General features: G+C 44.6%; 1 protein-coding gene across 1 annotated transcript in view; it reads right to left on the minus strand.

The window, feature by feature from the left end:
* Nucleotides 1-25,271, minus strand: part of pdlim4 (PDZ and LIM domain 4) — a 161,784-nt gene that overhangs the window by 28,851 nt on the left and 107,662 nt on the right. The window contains exons 4-5 of the mRNA XM_083634927.1: nucleotides 8,535-8,806; nucleotides 4,014-4,183 (exon numbers count right to left, since the gene is read on the minus strand). Coding sequence (XP_083491053.1) covers nucleotides 4,014-4,183; nucleotides 8,535-8,806 — 442 coding nt within the window. The remainder of the gene's footprint in view (nucleotides 1-4,013; nucleotides 4,184-8,534; nucleotides 8,807-25,271) is intronic.

Genomic DNA, 25,271 nt, shown 5'->3' on the forward strand with positions numbered 1-25,271 from the left:
TTATTATTACATGCACAGTCCATTTGTTGGAAATGTACAGGAATCTTTTTTTTTAAATTACAGGCCGAGAGAGGCAGTAGTTTAGTAGCAGTTAAAAGCAAGAGTAAACATAAAGGTCTTTAGCTTGGATTTAAAAATAGGCAGAGTAGGGGCAGATCTAATGTGTTCAGGGAGTTTGTTCCAGTTATGAGAGGCATAGTGGGAGAACGCGGCTTCACCATGTTTTGATTTGGTCCTCGGGACAATTAGTAGACCAGTGCCTGAAGATCTCAGGGATCTGGATGGTTCATAGTGTAGAAGCATTTCAGAGATGTAGTGTGGGCCTGACCCGTTGAGAGATTTGTAAACTATTAGCAGAATTTTAAAGTCTATTCTAAGATTTACTGGCAGCCAATGCAGGGATTTGAGAACTGGTGTAATGTGTTCAGCTTTCTTGGTTCTTGTTAGAACTCTAGCAGCCGCATTCTGAATGAGCTGTAGTTGTTTAATAGCTTTTTTGGGAAGACCATTGAAAAGACTTTTGCAGTAGTCTAGCCTGCTAGAAATGAAAGCATGAATTAGTTTTTCAAGATCTTGTTTGGACATATAGCCTCTAATCCTTGCTATATTTTTTAGATGATAGAAGGCAGATTTTCTTATAAGCTTGATGTGGGAGTTGAAATTTAGATCAGAGTCAATAATAATGCCAAGATTTTTTACCTGGTCCTTTGGCTTCAAAGATAGGGATTCGAGGTGAGCAGTAACTTTGAGCCTATCTTCTTTTTTGCCGAAGACAATTATCTCTGTTTTGTCTTTATTAAGTTGGAGAAAATTCTGGCACATCCAATCATTAATTTGCGCAAGGCACTGACACAGTGTCTCTATGGGGGCATAGTCATCCGATGAGATGAGATGATTACAATCAAGTGACACAAACAGCCTGGCATGGTCAGCTGTGTGTATTATAGCGCCATATTGGTAGGAAAATGCTTGTGACATCATGGGAATACTAGGCTTGGAGTTGGGAGGAACCAGGAAAGGGTACAGGGGGAGTAGGGGAGTTACTATCTTGAAATCCCATAGTCTTTGGTTCATCGTGATGTCAGGTTGGACCACATTTGGGCATTTTTGAGGGAGAAAAATCGTGACAAAGTGGCAACCAGAAGGGTTCCTGACCGATCTGCAGTATATGACGAGTTGGGAGTGAGAATGTGTTGGGGCTTTAAATGCTGAATACTGGACAGTGATTCGCTCCAGGATTTGTGATGTCACCAATCATGCTTGTTGAACATGGCCTTTTCAGTGAGCTCAGAGAAGCTTTCCACTTTCAGCAGACGATTGTGGAAACAGCCTTCTAGTGTCAAACTTGGCACAGATATTCTGCACAGTGAAGCTCAGACAAACTGATTTTTGACTTTAGGGGGTCTTTAAATGATCGAATATTGCAATATTTTGTAAATAACTAGGGCAATTAGGGCTGCCCTCAACCAAAGATTATCCTGGTCGACCAGAAATCGACCACAGCTCCGACCAATCGATTGGTGGAAACGGGGTCTAAAAAAAAACAAAAAAAACAAATGCAGTGTACTTTTTTTTTTTTCGTGTACTTTTTTGTTTTTATTTTTTGCAGTGTACTTTTTTCTTATTTTGGGCAGTGTACTGACTATTGAGTGCACTATTCCTGATAGCTGATAATTATAAATAAAAGCTATTTGCAGCGTTGTAACATTACCGGAATGGACAGACTGATCAGCGTGCTGTGCAACACCTGGCCATATTCAGCTAATGGGAAACAGCTTTGAGTCGCGTGTGCGATGGTTATGGTTATGTAACGTTAGCACACGTGGCATGGTTAATTAGTTGGCAGAAAGGACAGCTAGACAGCTTTTGCGATTTATTCCTTGCAGTAACATCTTGGGCCCTATTCTCCCACAAGCCTTCGGCGCTAAAACGGGCCTTAAACGCAAAAAAACGTGCCTTGCGCCTGTTTTGGGACGATATCAATATGGCTTTAGGCTGCCAAATGCGCTTTAGGCCGAATGGGCGTGGCGCAGTCCCAGAATGGGCCAAAGTGGGCGTGTCGGCGCTAACTACCGGCGTAGTGCTATCTTCGCACCTGGCCTACATTTAGCGCTTTGCGCCTTTGAAAACCAGGCCTATTCAGTGCGCCAGTGCACTTGTGCCTCTCCCCTGTCACCCTTCTCTGTCTCTCTCTGAAACCAGGCCTATTCAGTGCGCCAGTGCTCTTCTGCCTCTGAGTCACCCTTCTCTCTCTCTCTCTGACTCCCTCGCTCAAACAGACACAACACATAGCAGCACCCAGCTTCCCATAGGAAATAGCAGTTGTAAGTTTACTGCCTGTGAATGTCCACTCCCAGCATGCAATTGGGTCCTCCATTTCGCTACTAAATAGCAACCAAATGAGCCGAAATAGATATAAAAGGTAGATCTAAAATAATGTGTAATGGTAAGACAACCTGCAATTGTCGAACATTTCAATATTGGACCAAATAAAACATCGAAATGAAACACCACCCTATGTGAAACATATATGTCCTCTTGAGCCTATATATACCCCTTGTGGGTTTAACGTGATTTAGATAAGTGACAGCGGAACGCGCTTCTGTGATGTGCTATACTGTGATGTCCGCTCCAATAACTTGGCCCTACTTGACATTTAGTTTTACAATAAAAACACATTTATGCAATGACTTTACATAATGTAGGGTATATTTATGTGCATCGATCATTCTACCTGCAGCAGGGGAGAGAAAACGATATCTTTCTGGACAAACTTTCACCAATCTAATAGGCTATATTTTTCTAGCTGATGCGTTTAGTACATTATTTTCACTTTGATCTTGCTATAGTGTAGCGTATTTACATGCTTGCAGTATTGAAACTGCAGTTAGATTGGTTTGAGAAGCATAATAATATGGAATAATAGCCTATAATGCAGTCAGACAGACAGACTGGATGAAGGGAGGGGGGGGGGGCAGAGCGTTTGGCTTTCGTCTGGTTTTGCGGGATCACTGGAATTGGAGCTAAAAAGGCAAGCGTGCGATTCGTTTATTGCTGTTATCCAATGAGCATGACGGTGCATAATTTTACGCTTAAAAGGCGTGGTTGTAATGGTTGAGGCTGCGTCTAGCGCCAGCACGACGATATCAAGTGCGCTGGTCCACGCCCACTGATTTGAGCTGCGCCAGGCGTTCGGCCTAGAAACAGCGCCGATGCAACGATAGGGACCAACATGTCTGTCTAACATTACCGGAGTTGGAGTGTATCTCTGTCTGTGGACGTGCAGTCTCACTGACGACTGTAGTCTCAACTCATAAGGTGCGTACTGCATAGTTAGCCGCTCGCTAACAGCTGATGGTGGCTGCATGCTGAAACGTGTCCATTGTTTGCGCTGATAGCTGAGCCATTTAATTCTTAATTCCATCGCTCTGCTGGTTGCTCTCCTTTCAGATAGCCTGCTAACTACGGTTAGCCTGTCTCTCTAGCGTGGATAACTTCATGTGTGCTTCTAGAAAAGGTCCGTGTTGCAACTTGCTTCCGCGGCACGTTACTTCGTTCCGGATCACTTTTCTTGTTATGAAATTGAATCTCTCCTATGAAATTATTAACACCAGCGATTGTTCGACCAACGTGAATCTCGTCGACCAAGAGCACGTCGACCGACCAATCGACCAATCGATCAGGAGGGGGCAGCCCTAGTGGTAATATTGATAATACTGCGATTTCGTGATATGAAATGTTCGATATTGCCCATGCCTAATAACACCCCCATTAGACCAATCAGTGCAATTTTATTAACACAGACACAGTGCGAAGAAGCAAACTCGAGTTAGATTATAGTCTTGGCCTCCACAAGATTTGCAGCTCCAATATATCCCTAGACATGGGACAAATCCATCTACCACTCCTACACACACACACGCGCACACACACACACACACACACACACACACACACACACACACACACACACACACACACACACACACACACACACGCAGAAAAGCCCCTACCTCCATCCTCAGCCTCCAGTATTCCTTGGAGGTATTTGAAGGAGCCTGACTGTTTGGGTTCTGAGACGGGTTCCTCATAGTCCTGCAGCATCTTGTAGACGTCTGACTGTGTGTCAAAACCGTTCCCGGTACCATTCCGGCCCACAGGGGAGTGCATGGGAGGCTCTGGGCTGAGACAAGATGGGAGAAATACATGTAATGCAATGCAAGCTGATTACTGTAATGTCTGGATGACTTCAGTATTCTAGAAACAATGAAAAAGCCCCTCATTAAGAATCTCAGGTTCTGGTTTAAGTCATTGCCGCCTTGATGGGAGGAGTCTCATCAAATTGATTGAAAAATGTAAAAGGGAACCAGGGTAAAGATGTATGCTTATATAGATGTAAAGAGAACCAGTGTAAAGATGTATGCTTATAAGCGTAAAGGGAACCAGTGCAAAGATGTATGCTTATAAGCGTAAAGGGAACCAGTGCAAAGATGTATGCTTATAAGCGTAAAGGGGACCAGTGCAAAGATGTATGCTTATAAACGTAAAGGGAACCAGTGTAAAGATCTATGCTTATTAACGTAAAGGGAACCAGTGTAAATATGTATGCTTATAAACGTAAAGGGAACCAAACGTAAAGGGAACCGGTATAAATAAAGATGTATGCTTATACTGGGTGGAGACCTGATATGGACTTTCCACCAACACAGGAATGAAGGGAGTTGCAGTAGTCTAAACAAGAGATAAAAGTGACAACTTTTTCGCCAGACCTCCAAATGAAAATAAATAAATAAAAATACGACAAGAAAAAGTATTACTCTCTTTTTGTTTTGTTTAGAGGGAGCATGCAGTTCACTCCGCATATGTATTTTCTGTTGTTAATCAAAATCGTTTAAAACAGCCGTGAATTCACAATAGATACAACCAGATATGCGATGTCATTTAGTGTGACATAATCCACTCCATTGTGATGTCATCCACTCCATTGTGAAATTGCCCCCCCCCCCTTCTCCTAGGACGACTGTGCCGCTAAAGCGTGGTGAGCTTTTTGTGGCTCGACCAACCAACAGACCAACCAACACACCAACCAACAGAGTGACTTATAGAGCTGCTGGTCGCAGGTACAATGTACCTGAAACTATCTGAGTATGCAAGCATGTGTTTATGAACCAACCAACAGAGTGACTTATAGAGCTGCTGGTCGCAGGTACAAAGTACCTCAAACTATCTGAGTATGCAAGCATGTGTTTATGAACCAACCAACAGAGTGACTTATAGAGCTGCTGGTCGCAGGTACAAAGTACCTCAAACTATCTGAGTATGCAAGCATGTGTTTATGAACCAACCAACAGAGTGACTTATAGAGCTGCTGGTTGCAGGTACAAAGTACCTGAAACTATCTGAGTTTCCAGCATGTGTTTCTGAGAGAAAGCATGGGATAATGAGAGAGGGATTGAGTGAGTAAGACAGAAATCTCTGATAATTGTGTTGTGTGCTTGCATGCATCTGTACAGAGAAACTAAGAGGGAGCAGACGTGTGTGTGTGTGTGTGTGTGTGTGTGTGTGTGTGTGTGTGTGTGTGTGTGTGTGTGTGTGTGTGTGTGTGTGTGTGTGTGTGAGATGTTGCACACTGGGACACTGCACATACACATTTATCACACTCCCGAGGTGCCACACAATAACAAATGGCTTTTCCATTCCATGTGGCCTTCTGTGCAGGTGTCACCAGAGACATAGTGTGTATGTGTATGTGTGTGTGTGTGTGTGCGTGCGCGTGCGTGTGTGCACGTTCCACCCTAGGTGTCTTGTGTGTCTCCATATGTCTGTTTTGAGTTTATGTCACAGACTACCAGTGGTGCAGGACCATGAAAAACGGAAAGATTTACACCACACTGGGTGAGAAATCTTGCACACACAAGGATTTCAACTTGCGTAGTAGGTCTCGTAACTAAATGCAACACATTTAGAAAATTAGAAAATATAAATTCAGGAAATACTAGATCTCGTAACACATCGTCTCTAATATAGGAAGTTATGGATGTCATAGATTAAATCAACAGAAATGGATACAGAAAAAGCTGTATATACACATGAACTGGAATCGTATAAACATAGGTATAATATAACAATACACAAGAATTGTCTGGTGATGATATACCAACTTTTGATGGTGTGGCCATGCAGTGTCTGTCTGTCCTTTGCATATCTCCAGAACCGTTGTTGGGATCGACTTCAAACTTTGGGAGTGCGCTTAGGGGGACCTGATCGAGTGCAGTGCAAGAAAAAAATTAAAGAAATGCGCCCACGGGGGCAGCTACAGTGATATTTTATATGATCATTGTGACATCATCAGTGATGTGAAGGGGGAGGGGAACGGGGACCCTTGCGAGGAGCCGCAACCCCTTGTTTGGACCGACTGCCACCTCACACTGCCCCGCCCTGCCCATCATCTGCACCACCGTGAGCCTGGTCCTGTTCCTGAGGGCCTCAGAAATGGCATTTTCTGTCATCTTTCTTTTTGTCTTCTCCCTCCGTTTTCTCTTCCTCTCCAAACGGTCTCCAGACTTTTCCAAAGCTTGCCTTTTTTCTTTTCTTGCAGCAGCATTTTCCTTGAGGTGGTCTGGAATCGGCAACAGAGTGCATGTCTCCCAATGGGCGCTTGTGTCCCTTCTGCGGTCTTCCGCATACCCGGCAGCACCAAACAGTGATCTGCTCCATATCTTGCTCTATGAGTCTGGTCCCGTTCCTGAGGGCCTCAAGAACGGCCTCTTCTGTTATCTTTCTTTTTGTCTTCTCCTCTCTCCATTTTCCCTTCCTCTCCGTGATCCAAGCTTGCCTTCTTTCTTTTCTTGCAGCAGCGTTTTCCTTGAGGCGGCCTGGAAGTGGCAATAGAGTGCATTTGTCTCCCAATGGGTGTTTGTGTCCCTTCTGCGGTCTTGCGCATGCGCGGCCGCACCAAACGGTGAACATCTCCATGTCTCGTGTCTTCCTGTGGTCTAAAGTGACACTGTTGTCACAGTCAAGTCGTCCAATTTATAACCTCATCATCAGCAGGGAAGGATGTATGACATCACTGATTGTGTCACAATGTCATGCCATCATTAGAGGGTATGACATCATCAGTGATTTATGATCACAATTCAGTCTATGACATCACTAATGATGTCACTATTCGACCTATGACATCACTGATGATGTGACAATGTCTATGACATCACAGATTATCATTAGTGGGGATGACATCATGATGTCATACCCTGATGATGTCACAACATCTACTATGGTGGCGTTTGCATGCTCAGTTGAAGGTGACTGACATCATCATCAGTGGGATGTATGACATAATCCATCACCACCAGCATTTGCATGCTCAGTTGAAGGATTGTGGGTCATCGACGCCGCGTGCCGGAACACCGCCCTATTTTAGAAGTATAAGATTTGATACAGTAGACTGCTTTCATATTTCTTGTAAACATTCTTGAATATATTTTCACATTTAAAGTAAAATTAACTTGAATTTTTTGTATTGAAGAGTGCAGCAAAATGTCACCACTTTTAACAGCAGGAGAGACAGACAGACAGACAAACAGACAGACAGACAGACAGACAGACAGAGAGGGAGCGAGTGAGCCATATAACCCATTTTCATTCAGATATCTTGAGGTGAGCAGTCAAGCAAATGGTTTTTCCCTCCCCAAAAGTTAGCCTAAGCGTCCCGATAAGCTAGCATAGATACACTCGGTCTATGTGGGAACGCCCACAAAAATGCATTACTTCTGGTATCGTTGTGTCAGTAGGACGAGTGGTAGGACGGTGGGGAGAAAAAACCCATATATCTCAATGGGCTGACTCACCAGCGGAAGGTGCTGCGGCTCTAAACTACAGGATTGGGGATTCAAGAGCAGGTAAGTTAGACGTCTGTTCAGATGTGCGTTAACTGTGAGGGTTGAATCCCTGATCCTGTCTGCCTGGGGTAGGCTAGCAGCTAAATGCTAACTATTCTGAATGGGGGAAATGGGAGGATTTCCCCCATGCTGACCCATTGACCACGTGTCTATGATGAGACACCGCCTGCATTTATTACATGGTTGGTATCAATGGATGCCTCAGGTCATCTAGTTTCATATAGCAGACACTTCACTCTGGCTTTAAAACCCAGCCCACTACAGAAAATGCAGTGTATGTTGTTATTTTATTGTTGTTTTTTCTTATTATTTTTCCTAATTTTCTCCCCAATTATACATGGCCAATTTATCCCCATGCTGCCCTATTGGCTGCCCCGGTCGGTGCTCCACCCTCTGCCAATCTGGGGAGAGCCGAGACTAGCACCGCGCTTCCTCCGACACATGCGCAGTTGCCAGCCGCTTCTTTTCACCTGACAGGGGGGAGCTTCACCGGTAGGACGTAGCACGTGGGAGGATGACGCTAGTCCCACCAGTTCCCTTCCACCCCGACCAGGCACCCCGACCGACCAGAGGAGGTGCTAGTGCAGCGACCAGGACACTTGTTATTTTATCGCACAACTGTTGACTCACCTGTGTGTGGAATTGAGGCTGAGGCCGCCCATCTTGCTTGGCAGAGATCTGTCTCCGTTGCTGCCGTTCTGGGTGTACAGTCCGGCCGGGTTGTTGTACTGAGCGTGCCCAATGCCGTTCCCGTTCCCGTATCCGTAGCTGTGGCCGTTGTTGGGCCGGCAGTTGGAGTGGCCGTTGTTCAGGTGGGTGGGCTGGGGAGCCTGCAGCTGGGGCTCGGGGGTGTACGACGCTTTACGGCTGCCACCATATCCGCTGGTAATGGGACGGAAATTCTGTAAAAGAAGAGAGAGAAACAGACGCATTAGAAGAACAGGAAGGAGTCAAAGAGAAAGAGCAGGAGAACTATTAGAAGAACATCTGCTGGCCGAGCTTTTAGTAAAATATACAGAAGGAATGACGCATAACTACTTTAAAAGAATGAATTACAGGGATCTAACACTAACCCTAACCCCATGGCTGTTGTGTTGTGGGTGACATTTTACATGCTTGACACACTGTTTTTCTCCACACCAGAGTGGCATCATTGAGAAAATCGGAGGACAGATGCACAGACACCTACACTTACCGCACTGTATACTCAGTGACAGTGACTGACTGTGTTTATGCTGAGGGCAATGCAGTTCTCATAGTTCTCATGCATTTGCACCAACTCCACAGCGACATAATTGAGCATTTCAGTGTTTAGCATTGCAGAGATACAGAGCTATCAGCACATATACCTCACTGATAAAGCTGCCTGCCAGCCTGGCTCAGCTGTAGAGAGATACCGAGCTATCAGCACACGATAGGCCTGCCAGCCTGCATGGCTCGTCCGTCTCATCGGCTCAGCTGTATAGATTGCGCTGCATTGCGAGTCTGCGATGATGTCACCACCTCTGATAGTGTTTTAGTGCCTCGAGTGTCACTCCAGAATGGCTACACCGCGGCTGCACATCATCAGAGCATTGCACTGTAAACATTTCAGCTGAAATGAGGTGACTTGTTTACAAGTTAGGCAACACACCAGGACGAGTCATTCCCCAGAGGGTCACACTCTTACATAGGTCACTTTTGAGGAACGTATTTACTAGGGGTGGGGGAAAAAATCGATTCACCTAAGTATCGCGATTTTTAATGTCACGATTTTTTGGATCGATCTTTTATTCCAGAATCGATAATCGCAAATTAATTTTTTTTTTTTTTTTTTTTTTTTTTTTGGGTGCTTGCAGTCAGGCCACTCACTGAACAGCAGGCTAGGCGCCGCCTACTGGTTTACTAGTGGTTTTATTACTTTATTAGTTAGTCTGAAGTAATAATTACACTTCAGGGTTAAAGTGGGTGCATCTCATTGTAAAATTGGACTTCAAACGGCCCAAATCTGGCTTCAAACGGCCCAAATTTCACGCGCGTTGGCCCATATCGGCCTGGCCTGCTTGGTATCTAATGCCCGGCCTGAATTATGATCCCAGTCCGCCCCTGTTTTTAACTATATCGCCCAGCCCTACTCATGATATATAATATACAGTCTCTAGTGTATGATTCAACTTTTCCCATGTTCTAATCTAGTGTAAAAAAGCAAACAAACTGAAAAAAGAAAAGAAAAAAATAAACAAAAATCGCAATAAATCGTAATATCGAATCGCAATAATCGTAGAATCGCAATACTTAAGAATCGCAATATAAATCGAATCGGCACCCAAGAATCGTGATAGTATCGAATCGGGAGATAAGTGAATCGCCACAGCCCTAGTATTATAGACTTAAGCCCCTTTTAGATTGGCCAAAAAGTCCACTAATATCCACTGGCATTTTCTTCTGGTCTAAAAGTTGCCAAACCGTGCCGTTTAGCCGATAGAGCGACCCTGCAAGTGAGGCGGGTTATTAACGCAACTGCTCAGAACGGTTGACGATATAAATGTTGGCGTTGTTCTAACGCGTTATTTTTCAGCCCTGCTTCTTCTTCTCCTCTGGATTTAGTGTATTTCCTGTCCCTTTTCTGCCGCTAGTCAGTGATTCAGTGATTCCCACACGCTGAAAATCGACTTTTATGGCGACGGAAAGAAGTTGTGTCTCATACACGAGCGCCAGGCGCATAGACTGCATCAAGTCAGCCAGAATGTAAGTAGGTCATCAAGTGACCCCGCACAGCGGTCGAGTTGCAGGGCACAGCTTGGCTGCAGGGTGGGTGAGGCCGCACAGCGGCCGACCTGCGTATGAGAGCTGCAGGGCGGGTGAGGCCGCGCAGCGGCCGACCTGCGTATGCGAGCTGCAGGGCCAGCTCGGCGAGCTGCAGGGCGGGTGAGGCCACGCAGCGGCCGGGTTAGCGAGCCCTAGGAATCGCTAGCTTCCTAGGCTAGATTCCTAGGCTAGATTCCTAGGTCGCTAGATTCCTAGACTCGCCCGTCTAGTTTCATAAAAAAAACATTATATAAATATTCAAAAGTTTCCCCTCAAAACTATCACTTCTGGCCTATATAATAGTGTGGCAATGTGTTTATGTTGAGAGACGCTGCGCCCTGTGTGTATTTAAGTGATGGGACACTATGGAGGAGAGGGCACCGGGAGAGGGTGACCAGCTGCAGAGCTCCGTAAACTTTGTAGAGATATAGGCTTTTTTTTAGAGTAATTTCGTTTTGTTTATAATTTTGTTGCTTCTATTCGCTTTGTAAATATCTATTGTATATATCAGTGTCTTTTTATATAGTGTATATAGTACCGTCTTTGCACTTTTTGCAAGAAAGAGCACAGTAGCGCGGACTATTGTTGGACCATTGTTCTCGCTGCGCCCCCAACATGGAGGACATCGCTAACTACAACAACAATAACATCAGAATCACCAACGCCACCACGCACAGATACAACAGGGACGCGCTAATAAACATCAGGAATGCACAAAATCACCCCAACCAGGACTGGTTGGCTCCCGACCTCTCCGAATTTCCTGAACTTAAACAACGGAAAAGAGGAAAGCGAGGAGGATTAACCGCCCACCTGAGGAGACGCGCAGACAAGCCACCTCTGCCTAGCGTTCTTCTGGCTAACGTGCAGTCACTAGAAAACAAAATGTGCGAGCTCAGAGCACGGGCACAATTCCAAACGGACATAGCGAGCTGTAACGTTCTGTGTTTGACTGAAACCTGGCTCTCACCTGAATCAGCGGATCATGCCATCACAATACCCGGTTTCAGCGTTCACAGGGGAGACAGAGACGCAGAACGATCCGGTAAGACGAAGGGCGGCGGTGTTTGTCTGATGGTAAACAAGAACTGGTGTGTGAATATCACTAACATCGGGACATGCTCAGCAGACTTGGAGTATGTTATGCTTCAGTGCATACCGCAGTACAGTCTGAGGGAATTCACATCAGTCACCCTCATGCAGTGTTCATCCCACCACAGGCAAATACCACTAACGCACTCAGGGCGCTAAACCGCGCGATTAGCGCACAGGAGGTAAAACAGTCAGAAACAGCTCTAATAGTGGCAGGCGACTTTAACAGGGTAAACCTGAAAAAGAGAATGCCCACCCTCTACCAGCACATCAACTTCAACACACGAGGCAAAAACACACTGGATCAATGTTACACAAACATCCGCCATTGCTACAGGGCTACACCCCACCCCCCCTTCGGCAAATCGGACCACGCCTCCATCTTGCTCGTCCCCAGGCACAAACAAAAGCTCAAACAACAGCCCCCAGCCTTCCGAACCGCCCACTGCTGGTCAGATCAATCAGACGACATCCTGAGAGACTGCTTTGACCAAGTGGCATGGGAGGAGTTCAATACAGGAGGCCTGGAAGAATATGCAGAAACGGTGTCATGCTTCATAAAAAAATGCACCGAGGACATAGTCCCAACAAAAACAATCAAAATAATGCCAAATCAGAAACCCTGGATCAACAGTGATGTTCGGGCTGCCCTTCACGCCTGGACCACCGCCTTCAATTCTGGAACGCCAGAAGAGAGCAAGCAGACACGATATGCCCTCCGAGCCACAATCAAAAAAACACAGAGATAATACGGCAAACAGCTGGAGTCCAAACTGGATTCTAACAACCCCAGACATCTGTGGAGAGGACTCCATGCTGCTACAGACTTCAAAGGGGAAAAACAGCAGACCCCAAGCACATCTCCCATCCTGCTGGACGAACTCAACGCGTTCTACGCTAGGTTTGACCCCTCTGCCAGAGTGCCCACCCCCCAACCCACCACCTCTCCGCCCCACCACCCCTCCTCCCCCCCACCATCCCTCCTCCTCTCCTCCCCCTCACCCCCCATCACCCCCACCCCCCCACTCCCACCTAACCACCAACCCCCCCCTCCCACCTACAACCCCCACCCCCCACAGATCCGGACCACCCTCTCACCATCACTGAGGATGAAGTGCGCCGGTCGTTCTTGCGCATCAATCCACGCAAGGCGGCCGGCCCGGACGGCATCCCTGGGGGTATCCTCAAGGCCTGCGCCTACCAGCTGGCAGGCGTATTCACAGACATTTTCAATCAGTCCCTCTCCCTCCGGCAAGTTCCCTCCTGCTTCAAAGCAGCAACAATCATCCCCATTCCCAAACAACAGAAAGTGACCAGCCTCAACGACTGGCGCCCAATAGCCCTCACGCCCATAGCCAGCAAGTGCTTCGAAAAGCTGGTCATATCACAGATCCGCCCCACACTCCCCCCGGACCACGACCCGCTCCAATTTGCATACCGCCCCAAGAGGAGCAAATCAGATGCAGTAGCACACGTACTCCACACCGCCCTCTCTCTCCAGGCTGGTAAGCAAGCTCAAGGATCTGGGACTAAACACAGCAACGTGTGACTGGATCCTGGACTTTCTGACAGACTGCCGCCAGGTGGTGAGAGTGGGCAACCTCACCTCCTCCCCACTGACCATCAGCATATGAGTGCCCCAGGGATGCGTCTCCAGCCCCTTCTGGTACGACCTCTACACGACTCTACACGACTCAAACCTCGAACACCATCGTGAAGTTTGCATCGTGAATGTCACTGTTTCTGGCTTGTTTTTATTGCTTACTGTTATTGCTTGTTGTTTCTCTTGTTTTCCTGCACCTATATGCCCTGTTATTTTGCACTATGTTGTAACGGAGTCCACAGCACAAGAATTTCACACGTGATACTTGTACTACGGAGTGACAATAACAATCTTGAATCTTGAATCTTGAACAGTGCTTTGCTGTGTTCTGTGTTTATGTGGTCGAGCGAGATTGTGTTTATGTGGAGAGAGAGAGCACCGGTAAACCATTCAAATGCAGGGATTAAACGTTATTCTCTGATAGTTTCACAGCGTTTATGCTATAAAAACATAAATAAACACATACCTTCAAACCATCGAGGGATGAGTGCCAAACAGCTCAAACATTGATCTGGGAAGCAGCTCTATTTCGTGGGTTCCTGACTCCGCTCTGCTGAGGGATTCCTCTGAGAACATCTTAGCGATGCTATTGGCTGGCTGTTGCGCTGTAGGCGATGTTATTGGCTGGACGTTATATAGCTCCCACATGGACCTCTACACAATGTATCCACTCAAAAACGTCCCGGAACACCAAAACATTGTCAAATACAGGCAGAGGGCAGTGTCCCTCCATGTAAACACACCCCCACAATTCCAATGGGCCATAAGTCATGATTGATTGGGGAAACTTGTGTATGTGTGTATAACGTATTTTGTTTTTTGATGAAATAGTTGCATAGTATACCTTTAACCCTAACCGTAACCGCAAACCTAACCTAATCCTAACCTTAACTCATTGAATGCCAAGGACGGACATGTTCGTCATTTCAAATAGTAACGTAGAGTGCCAAGGACGGACATGTTCGTCAATTGCGTTTTTTGACGGTGGGGCGTCGATCAAAGCCTTCTGCCTCTGATGTACAAATATTATAGCTATTGGATGTGTCTAACCTATTTTACAGAACCCTTAGGTGGCGACAGTGCTCTCCACATAACAGAAAGGCAAGGAAAAAACAAAGAAGAAGTCGTTATGGAAACGGAAATCGCATCGCATCCGTATGCATCGATATGCTGAAGCACGTTACTGCAGCTGTGCCTGCAGCAGCCAATCTGCTCCCACAATTGAGCCGCTCCGTGTCGGTTGCGACAGCACATCTGCACATCCACACCGTGGAGTTGTTATTATTCTCAACTGGAAGCATCGTTGCCGGTGACAAACACACGCGGAACGCTGTAAAAAAGCCTGGCTGTTCCGCACCCTTCACTGTGCGCACAGCAAACTCAGCAGAGAGCCACCACAGACAGGAGGAGGAGTGTGCAGTTGAGGCGAGGCGGGGCGGGGCGGGGGGGGGGGGGGGCACGCAGAGCAGCACGCAACACCCAGACAGACCCAGGCAGCAGGACAGGATTGACAAACGCAAGCCAGAATATCCGATACCCACCAGCAGCAAATCAAAACCAGCAAGAAGCTGCAACCAGCAGCGCACGCAGGGGCCAGCGCTGCTGGTTGTAGCTAAAAATATTATTCTGCCAAACAAAATTCCCTGGCCTAAACTGTTTTATTGAAGGAAATTATTTTTGAGGTGTGACTACATTAGAAAAGATTAGCTTCAGAGTCAGTGATGTGCTTGAAATGATTAATTTCACAAAAGGCCAATTATCTCAGCTTCTAGAAAAAAATTGCTTTTTTTGGATGAATCAAGCTATCTTCTCCGGCTCATAACTAAAGAACGGAAAATGGGATCAATAAACTTTTTTTTGCAGATGATAGAATAGAGTCTCATCGTTCTTTGTGCGTGTTCAGTGTTTACATAGTAATATCACACAATATTCTGTGGGCCTCGAGAAATCACTGAAAACGCTCTGAAACTCTGGCACTGGGAGCGTCCGTTCTCCAAAAGTGGCTGGCACTCAATGAGTTAACCTAACCCTAACCCTAACCTTAACCCTAACCTTGCCCTAATCTTATCCTAACGACCCTAACCACTGACCCACAATCAGCTTTTTACCAACTCAGGACACGGCTTTAATTTGTCCTCAATTGCATCCGCCGGAACGCCGTTCCCAATCACCATGGTCTTAAATCGGGCGTCTGTCCCCAAATTCGACTTAAGTATAACCACACACACACACGCACACACACACACACACACACACACACACACGGGCCATCTCTAATCACCACTTTTCCTAGCACTGGAAGCCTCCCCTATACCAACAAGTCCACATCCTGAAGTTGGGAAAGAGATCTCCTGATGCTGCCGTGCCTCCCGCCATAAAGAGGGATGACTTTGAAGAAATGTAAAGCCCCCTGTCTTCTAACTCTCCACTAAACCCCCAACAATAAAGATGGATGACTTTGAAGAAATATAAAGCCCCCTGTCTTCTAACTCTCCACTAAACCTCCAACAATAAAGATGGATGACTTTGAAGAAATATAAAGCCCCCTGTCTTCTAACTCTCCACTAAACCCCCAACAGTAAAGATGGATGAATCTACAAAGCTGCTGAACAAAAGCCAAGCGTATCCTATTTGATACATGATTTTTAGAGCCCTCTAAATCAAAAGTGCAATATTCTTTTTTCTTGAAAAACCTGATGTATACAATAAGATACATGTAATTTGTGGATAATGCACTAGGGGGCAGTGATTTGTGCACCTGAGTGCCTTGTGCTGACATATCCAAGATGGCCACCTGCAAGGAGTAACCAACATGTGATTTTGCAAGGAGCTCTTATTTTGAAAAGGTAAAGGTAAGAAAAACATTCAAATTGTTACTGAAACATCAATAGGAATAGTTACTAGCTTGATGCAATGTAAAATGACTTAAAATTTAATAACCTGTGTTTTAGTAAAACAGCGTTGAAATGTAGAGTATCAAATGATATACTGCAGGTATATAAGGTAATTTATCAGCAAATTGGTCAATTGTCATTTTATTGCATTTCATGCATCATGCATATAATCAAGCAACATACAGTCTTTTTATTACTCAAGTAAAATAATTAAAGGTTAAATTACATAATTAGGTGTATTTAGAGTAAAAATTTAGATATTTATAACCGGTATAATTTTGTAATTTTTTACACAATGCCTTTTAGATGGCAAGAAAATACTCAGTTGAAGATGCCCTGAAGTATACTGGATGGGGATGCAAGTGACATGGATGATTAAAGTCCCTGGAAACCAAAATCCACAAAAACGTTCTATGTTATTTAGGGTCTTAGTAATGTTAGTAATTGTGTGCCTCAGAAATTATTATACATTACTTTCAACCCAAAGCCTTAAAATCGCCACTTTTCTACAAGGTCTGGATTTCCATTTCCTCATTGAAGAGAGCGGTGCGCACGGTGCTAAAATGCAGGAGCTTATCACGTCATAAGATTTAATCGAATCACACACACGCATGCACGCACACACACACTGACACACACAGCGCTGTGCACTCGCAGCACAGCGGCGAGTGTGTTCGCCGAGCAACGCGCGAACACACACACACACACACACACACACACACACACACACCATCTCTTTCCTTCTGTCTCTCTCTCCTTCTCTCTCTCTCGCTCTCCGTTAACGGAGAGGTGTCCTCCGAGCAGTCTCCTCCGAGAGAGAGAGAGAGGAAAATACCTGCTGCAGACGGGACACGCCCACACAGTCCGCGGGAGAAAATACACTCTAAAATGTAATTGATTCTCATGTCACTGCTGCAACTGCCCTGCTGCAGCTGTTTGACATCATGAGTGATGACATCAGCGTGCTGCCTGCCCTGCGCTGTCAATGAAAGCCCAGGTGAAAGCAGGATGTTCGCTTCGTATTATCGGCTCAATATATCGGCTAAAATGTCATTATCGGAATAATAAATAATAACGTAAAATGGCCTATATCAGCCGATAATTTATATATATCGTGCATCCCTAATTTAACATGCTTAAAGGACAAAGTTTGTGTTAAATCTTGTCTTGTTTTATTATGTTTTTGTTTGTTGAGAAAAAAAAAACGTGAGGACTATATAAGGCCTGATGTATCAATGAGACGATTTGAAAATCAGACTTGCAAAATTATAATGTCAATGTCAATGTCAATAAAGACTCCAGATTCAAAGAATTGGAATTTTCTCTCAATTCTTTGATGGTTCAGGCTTTAACGCTAGGAAAAGCGGGTAGAGAAGTCAGCACTGCCCTACAAAGGAGAAAGCCAGTAACTCATTTTTTGTCAAAAATGAGTTATTATCATTTTTGTGACATTAAAGACATCCTTTGTCATGTGGAAAAATATCTTGTCTCAAATATGTTGTGTTTTGGAGAAAATAGGGGGTCGTATTTGCAGTAACTCAAAAAAGCCCTAGTGAAACCAAGGCCAATCACTGTAACTTGAGTTACTGTACTCCTCTTTTGTTTAGCTGTGCTGAAATTGAGTTACTGTCCCGTGCCCTTTGTTTTGCATCACTCTATTGTTTGTCAGGACTTCCGGGAAAAGCTGCACACTCAGATGTCACGGAAACGCACAATTTCACAGCAAACTGATCCTGGATCCAATCATGGCACTATCTCGAGGGAAGATGTTGGTGGAGATGGCGTTGAAACGCAAATACCCAGACACAGGTATATGTAGACATGAATCACACAAATCGAGAATAGTTTTGAATACAGTACTTGTAACTCAGCGTATAGCACTCACGCACGCCTGGCTATGATGTCATCTCTCAAGACCGCTTTTCCATTTGCATCAAAATCTGTCGGCATGGTCAAAGAAAATCAAAAAAATCGAAATTAGCATAAAGGGGGATTTGAGTTCCGGTTCCGGTTATTCAGGTTGAAAAATAAGTTGTTTTTGTTTTTGTTTTTTTTAAACCGATGGATTCCCAGATTGGCTATATGGTGTGACTGCTTCTGTTTCAGCTGAACAGCCCCAGCTTGTCCCTTTCTCATAACACACTTATCACTCCTCGCCCGTTGCAAACAGATATTTGCTTTGAGTGGATGGCAGATTTATAAGGCACCACATCTGGTCCTCACCTTATAAAAATGCCACTTTGGTAACATTCAGAACCTGTAAGTGCTTTCAGGCTGCTCTTAAGGTGATAGCTAAGCTTCTTTTTATGAGAAAAATCAGCTGTAAGCCAACGTCTCATTAAAATGATTGATTCTATCTTTTCACGTCTGGACTGCAGGTTTAATGGAGACATCTCAAGGTGACAGTTACGTTCAGCGCCTGCTGGTCTAAGTAATGTCTTATCACCCGATAAATCACCTGGTAACCTTATCTTGTTCTCCCAATGTAGTCAAAACGGTTTAAAGTTAATATGAGCAGAAGGACTTTTTTTAAATGGCTCTCAGTCTTTCTCAAACAAAGTCTCCAGAACAAGATTGTTGAAAAAGTCCATCTGTGTGATGGTCCATTTCCAAATCTCTTTCTCTCCTGAGAATGGCTTTCAGTTTCTCTCAGACCTCCAGTCTGCTCATCCTGTCTCGGAGGATGAGGAACTTCGAGAGGAAGAAATACAGAAAAAGACAGAAAAAGAACTCAAACCAGCGCCATGCCTGCCTCTGTCTGCTTGTAAATTCAGAGTGCCATCAGATCTCACTGACATGTTTATGTTTTACAGTGGGAGCCAAGCATGGCTCATGGTTCTGGGTGACTGGACATGTATGTATGTATGTGTGTGTGTGTGTGTGTGTGTGTGTGTGTGTGTGTGTGTGTGTGTGTGTGTGTGCGCGCTGTTTGCATGCACACACCCGTACAGTATGTGTCCATAATGTGTAGGCATCCAACCATGTATAAACTGTTATTCATGCCTCTCTGTGTCTGTTTAACTGGGGTGCATTTAGCCAAGAGTCATGGGGTTCCTCCATTCATCAACCTGACTCAAAGCGATCCTGATTAATAAGGGCTTGGATGGGGGAGGACTGCAGCTTCACCGCTGGTACCTCAACCCACAACCACAGACTGGCTCGGGAAGGGGGGGCAGGAGGGGGGGGGGGGGGAGGAGAGGAGAAAGGTGGAGAGGGAGCTTAATTGAAATCATATGCCTGTCTTTAACTGACTGAGACCGAGCCTGCCTCCGTCCCTGGATGCGCATGCACGCCCACACAAACACAAACACACACACACACACACACACACACACACACACACACACACACACACACACACAACTCCAATGCTTTTGGACTTTTATGTTTGTATTTTACGTGTTTGGACCCCAGGAAGAGTAGTCTCACCTTTGGTGTAGACTAATGGGGATCCACAATAAACAATTACACACACACACACACACACACACACACATACACATACACACACACGCACACTTGTCTGCCCCCTGTATGGTAATCTCCCTGGACCTTGGAAATTAAGCTTTTCACATGGCGATCTGCACCACTAACCAAACACAAACCAGCCCTTTACAGCTCCCTGGGCCGTGCCTCGCTGAGGAGAGACGGCAGGCTGTCAGGACAGAAAGAATACAGTCATTTTAGAGACAGACAGGCTCTGGAGAGGACAAAAAGACGGGGAAATACAAGACCTTGGACTGGAGTGGCTCTGTCGAAATACAGAGGTGGGTAAACTATCCAAGGTGAGTAGTTTACCCACTTCGTTTCCCCTCATTAGCCTGTTTCACATTACACCCAGATAGACGGTGGGCCAACGGGAGATTTTGTGTACTTAAACGATCCCTACAGAGGGAAAACCCAGTCCTTTATTAACAACTCAGACAGGTCTCAACAAATGAAAATAAAACTGTTGCCACTCGCATTTTCTGGTCATATTTTGTGATCGCTAACTCTGTCAACCTCTCTTTTCCCCGGCAAAGAGAGCGGACAACTATGTTTAGGGTCCAACATGCATGACGTATTGTAGTTATCATCCAATAGCGGGCTTGGAAGAATATCACGTGGTTCACGTTGCTCTTGTAGTTCCTGGTTACTGTCAAAATCCAAACACCACAACATCACTCGCTGTCAACTTTTTGGAATGATTTTCAGTGGCACTTGATTTGCATTCATTTATATAATATTAACTTGGCCAGAAATTCGGTGTTAAGACATGTCAGTCGTGAAAGTTCGGCAGCTTCTGGTGGCAAGCGAGGCACGCCACGCCAGTGTGTTTGCCAAGATGTCTTTTCAACATAATCTGAGTCCAAATAAAAGACAGATTTAAGGTAAATTTGCTCTTACCACTAAAGTTACCCCCTTCAAAGTATGTTTATTTCATTAACAACTTTTGTGAGCTTAAGTCAATGCAGTACTACGCTAGTTTATGAGCAACGCTAACGTGAATCACTGCAGTCTGTATGCTTCCCTTGGTCTGTCACTGTCTAAAACACTAAGTGATTAACTATATTAGAAATACCAACATATACTGCATATTTAACGTTAGAGTCAGGGGTGTAATGGTTGGTAAATGAGGTGGGTAAACTATCCAAGCTTTACCCACCTCATTTGATTGATACAGATGATCTGAAAACAAGTGAGTAAACTATCAACCTCATTTAAAAAAAATGTGACTTACCTCCACTACACCATATTTTAGTAATCTGCTCACTAGTCTCTAATCTAGAGTAACGTTAAATTTGTATTAATAACACATGTAAAATTAACCAATGTGACTTACAGCCTATAGATTTTTGGACAGGCAGCAACATTGTTTGATATTTTATATTGATTTGTTGGACAGGTTTGAATAGCATGAGATCTGCTGCAGTGGCCCTACCAGTGGATCTGAAATGCTGCAACACCAGGCTGACGTCTCCAAGAATACTGCCTCATACCTTCAAAGACAGGATGACGTGATGGAAAAGCCAGATGGAGTGCGTCTGCAGCCGCCTTGTTTCTGCTATCATGTACATACTGTCTGGGTCTTCAAATGTAATTAGAACCTCAGAGTTTAAATATAAATCACTTCTTTGCTTAATTGTCATAGTTTATACATCTGCATGGTTTATACATCTACAAGGAGCAGGCAAAAGTGGCTTTGCATGTTTTGTAGTGTGTTCTAAGTTGTAAACAAAGGAAACAGACTCATAACAACTAGAGGTCGACCGATAGTGGAAAAGGCCGATACCGATAGAATAACGATAGTTTGGAGCAGGGAAAAGCCGATAGCCGATTAATCGGCCAATAGCCGATAGCCGATTAAACGGCCGATATCATACCCCCGCGGGGGGAAAAATCCACACAGTTGTAAATGAACAATCTTTTTTATTTATTAGAAAACAACACTGTTGAAATGAACAAATAAAATAAAAAAATCTGGAATCTGGATGAAATAAATACCTAAATAAAATAAATATATAAATTCTCTGTACTCTGTACTGATTGAATATCAAAATCAAAATATTCAATAAATCTGGAACTGAACATAAAACCAACCATAACAAATTAAACAAAATATATAGTAGCCTATCTATGGGAGGCTGGAGCTATTTTAAATTTTTGGCTGGACTGCAACAGCTGGGCCAGACCTGCAAACACAAATGTCCATCACTGACTGACTGACCGACTGACTGAGTGATGAAGTTACATCTTAGTAACAACAGTTAGTCTTGTTGAGCTATTAAAGTCAGTAATTCCAGTTGAGAAGCTTGATATTATAATGGAGAAAGCAGAGCTTGTCTGCATGCTCTCCAGTAAGGCGGCTCCTCCGCTTGTCGTATATGATCCCGACCTCGCTGAACACTCGCTCACTTGGGACCGTGGACGGTGGCGGACAGAGATATTTTCTGGCCAGTGCAGCAAGTTTTCGAAATCTCTCCTCATTCCTCTTCCACCACTCCAAAGGCTGGGTACTCCTATCAACCACTGGCTCTGTCAGGTAACGCTCCAGCTCATTTTCAAAGCTGGACTGTGGCTGGGGTTCTTCAACTGTGTGGTGAGCTGCTCCAAGAAGTTGAGCATACAGACTCTCCAGAAGAGTTGGAGAGGGATTGGTCTGGGCTGGATCCTCTGCTTCACCAGTCACAGTTTCTCCCATGCCTTGTGCTGCTTCTTCTTTCAGCCAATCTTTTGCTTTCTCTGTTGTAGCAGCTGAAGTGAAGGCCTTGCCCTTGTAACGGGGATCAAGAACAGTTGCCAACACCAAACACTTTGTGTCCTCTGCCTTGGAGAATCGCCTGGTCAGGCTGTCAAGCATGGTCTTCCGCAAGGTTTTGATGCCTGCTGTTGGAGAAAAATATAAGTTCCATGCCATTTCCTAATCAATATTTCCTAATCAATAAGCTATAGGCCTATTTGCATAATTATGCTATAAGTTCCATTCCATTTGACACATAGACTCACACTGACATCTCACCCAGCCCCATAGAGAGGACTTCTCCTCTTTGCTGAAACCTTGGGCAGTGCATCGTGTCCAATAACAACGGATAACAGTTTCCCTGTAGACTCAAGTGGACGCACACACATTTCCAAGTCAAGTCATCACCCCTTCCTCTCTGCTCCTCCTCTTCCTACAGTATAAAGCGTATGTCAAATTGTGACATCGCGGCTGAATAATTGACTCTGTATGACATATCAGAATGTGTACATTGAGGTTCAGCCCTCTGTCAATATACATGTATTGCAGAGAATGTAAGCTATTAAATATACTTTTGTGTTAAACAGTCCTGGACTCAAGGCTCAATTAATTTGGTATTAGATAAGCTGTGATATACATTACATATACATTTTAGCGGAAAGAATATATTTTATTCTCTATCAATTGGCGTGTCACGAACAGGATATCTACGAGAGCGGGTAAGTCTGAATTAATTTCATAATTCATTACTGAAGCTGTCGTCTGATATCTAAAAGAATCTGAAATGTTTGCATGTTGTGGGTGTGTCAAAATGACATTGTATATAACTGTAAATATGTATATTAACCTAAGTTAGTATTTTGTGGGCTTCTTGAGACAAAGGAGGGACGCCCCAATGTAAATAATACAGATGACCTCAGGACCATTACAAACTCTCTTGACCGGCTGTATTTTGCAGTGACCAGGATGGTCCAGTGTTAAGCTGCACAGCAAGAGAGCCTGAGAAGCGTTATCACATATTGCCTGGAAAGGCCATAAGGCTGCATTAGCAGCGACTATTATAGTCCAGTGGGAAACTGCGGTGATTCTAGGCATATGCTTGATACGGTCTTTAAGAACCACACGACATACTAAATAAAACCAAAAGATCTCCCCATAACATACCACTCACTCGAGGGGTGTGTGTAGCCCCATGGCGCGCTGGCTAGGATCGGCCAGAGATATTGAGCACCGAGCCAGACTGGGAAGCAATCATAGTTGTCTAACCAATATGGTTGAGATGTTTTTGAAATACCTACAATGTGTAACAAGCATGTAACAAACAAACAAACAAAAATAAGCAGCTGTTTCACTGTAAAACAAAACAATTTCTTAAGAAGCCTATTTTAAAGGAGTTGAACAGGAGGTTTGCAAAAAGTGTATTTTAGCCAATCCCAAAATACAGAATCAATTGTCGATTGAACAAATTGATCTGTCACCAAGTTTGTAAATTCCAGATACCCCACACACGGACGGAACTGGTCAACAGGAGAACAACCGTCCCTCTGTCACCAGAGACCCCACATCGACTAAAAGGTAAAGTGTTGAAAATTACTTTACACACACGGACACCTCAAGATCACAAGTAAGTGATAAACAAAAACAGTAGTTCTCTCTCTTAGTTCTCTCTCTCTCTAAAATACAGGTTTATTACTTTAGGTCAGTTTACTTCCAGAGTTTTGCCTTCACCTGAGAGGTCAGTTTACCTCCAGAGTTTTGAGTTCACCTGAGATGTGTGTTTTACCTCCAGAGTTTTGAGTTGACCTGAGATGTGTGTTTACCTCCAGAGTTTTGAGTTCACCTGAGATGTGTGTTTTACCTCCAGAGTTTTGAGTTGACCTGAGATGTGTGTTTACCTCCAGAGTTTTTCCTGAGAGGTCAGTTTACCTAATCAGTGATTTGCCTTCTGCCAAAGAGAGAGAGAGAGAGAGACGTAACAGAATTGATCAAAACAACGGCTCACCGAGTCGTGTGTAAACTAAAACAAATACTGTAGATAAGCCTAGGCCTGCTCAGTTGTCTTTTCATACTGTAAGGAAGCCATCTGGTTCTGCTCTCTGAAAAAGCTATCATAATGGACGCTGAAGGGCTTTGTAGAAGGCCGGAGTGTGAAGGAGCCAGAGAGACAATTAGACAGCTTGAGATGGTTATCAGACAGTATGGAGATGAGCCCGTAAAATTTGACACAGGTACCGAACAAAGTGTTTTAAATATGGCCAAGCAGATACCTGTGAACATACAAACAGACCCAAATCATTTGCCACATCAGATGGTTCAGCATTCTATATCAGCTGACCACATGCCAGTACGCATAGACAATTCAGGAAGTTCCCCATATCAGTACACCATGCATGTGCCTCGAAACCACACTCGTTATAAAGGCTACGATAAATGCAACTACTGCGGAAAGAGAGGACATTACGTAAAAGATTGTAGATATAAAAAACGGGAGCAGCGAGTGGACAAACAGCCATCTTGTTGATTCAATTGGCCCAAGTAGCGATGGTCAATCCTCCCCTATACTGTAGCTGGCCCAATGTGATAGCAGGCTGAAATAATTTGTTTATGTTCCCTAGGAACAGTCAGTCTTCCAACAAGGTTAAAACTTAGCCAGAAACAATTGGATCCCCAAAACCTTTGAGCAAACAGTGAGCCAGCCACCGACTTTCTAGGTCGGAGAGATAAGCCCTGTATCACAGGTTCAAACCCCACAGTATTACACATTATGAAAT

This window comes from Poromitra crassiceps (genome assembly GCF_964638095.1).
Source record: "Poromitra crassiceps genome assembly, chromosome: 1".
NCBI classification, from domain to species: domain Eukaryota; kingdom Metazoa; phylum Chordata; class Actinopteri; order Beryciformes; family Melamphaidae; genus Poromitra; species Poromitra crassiceps.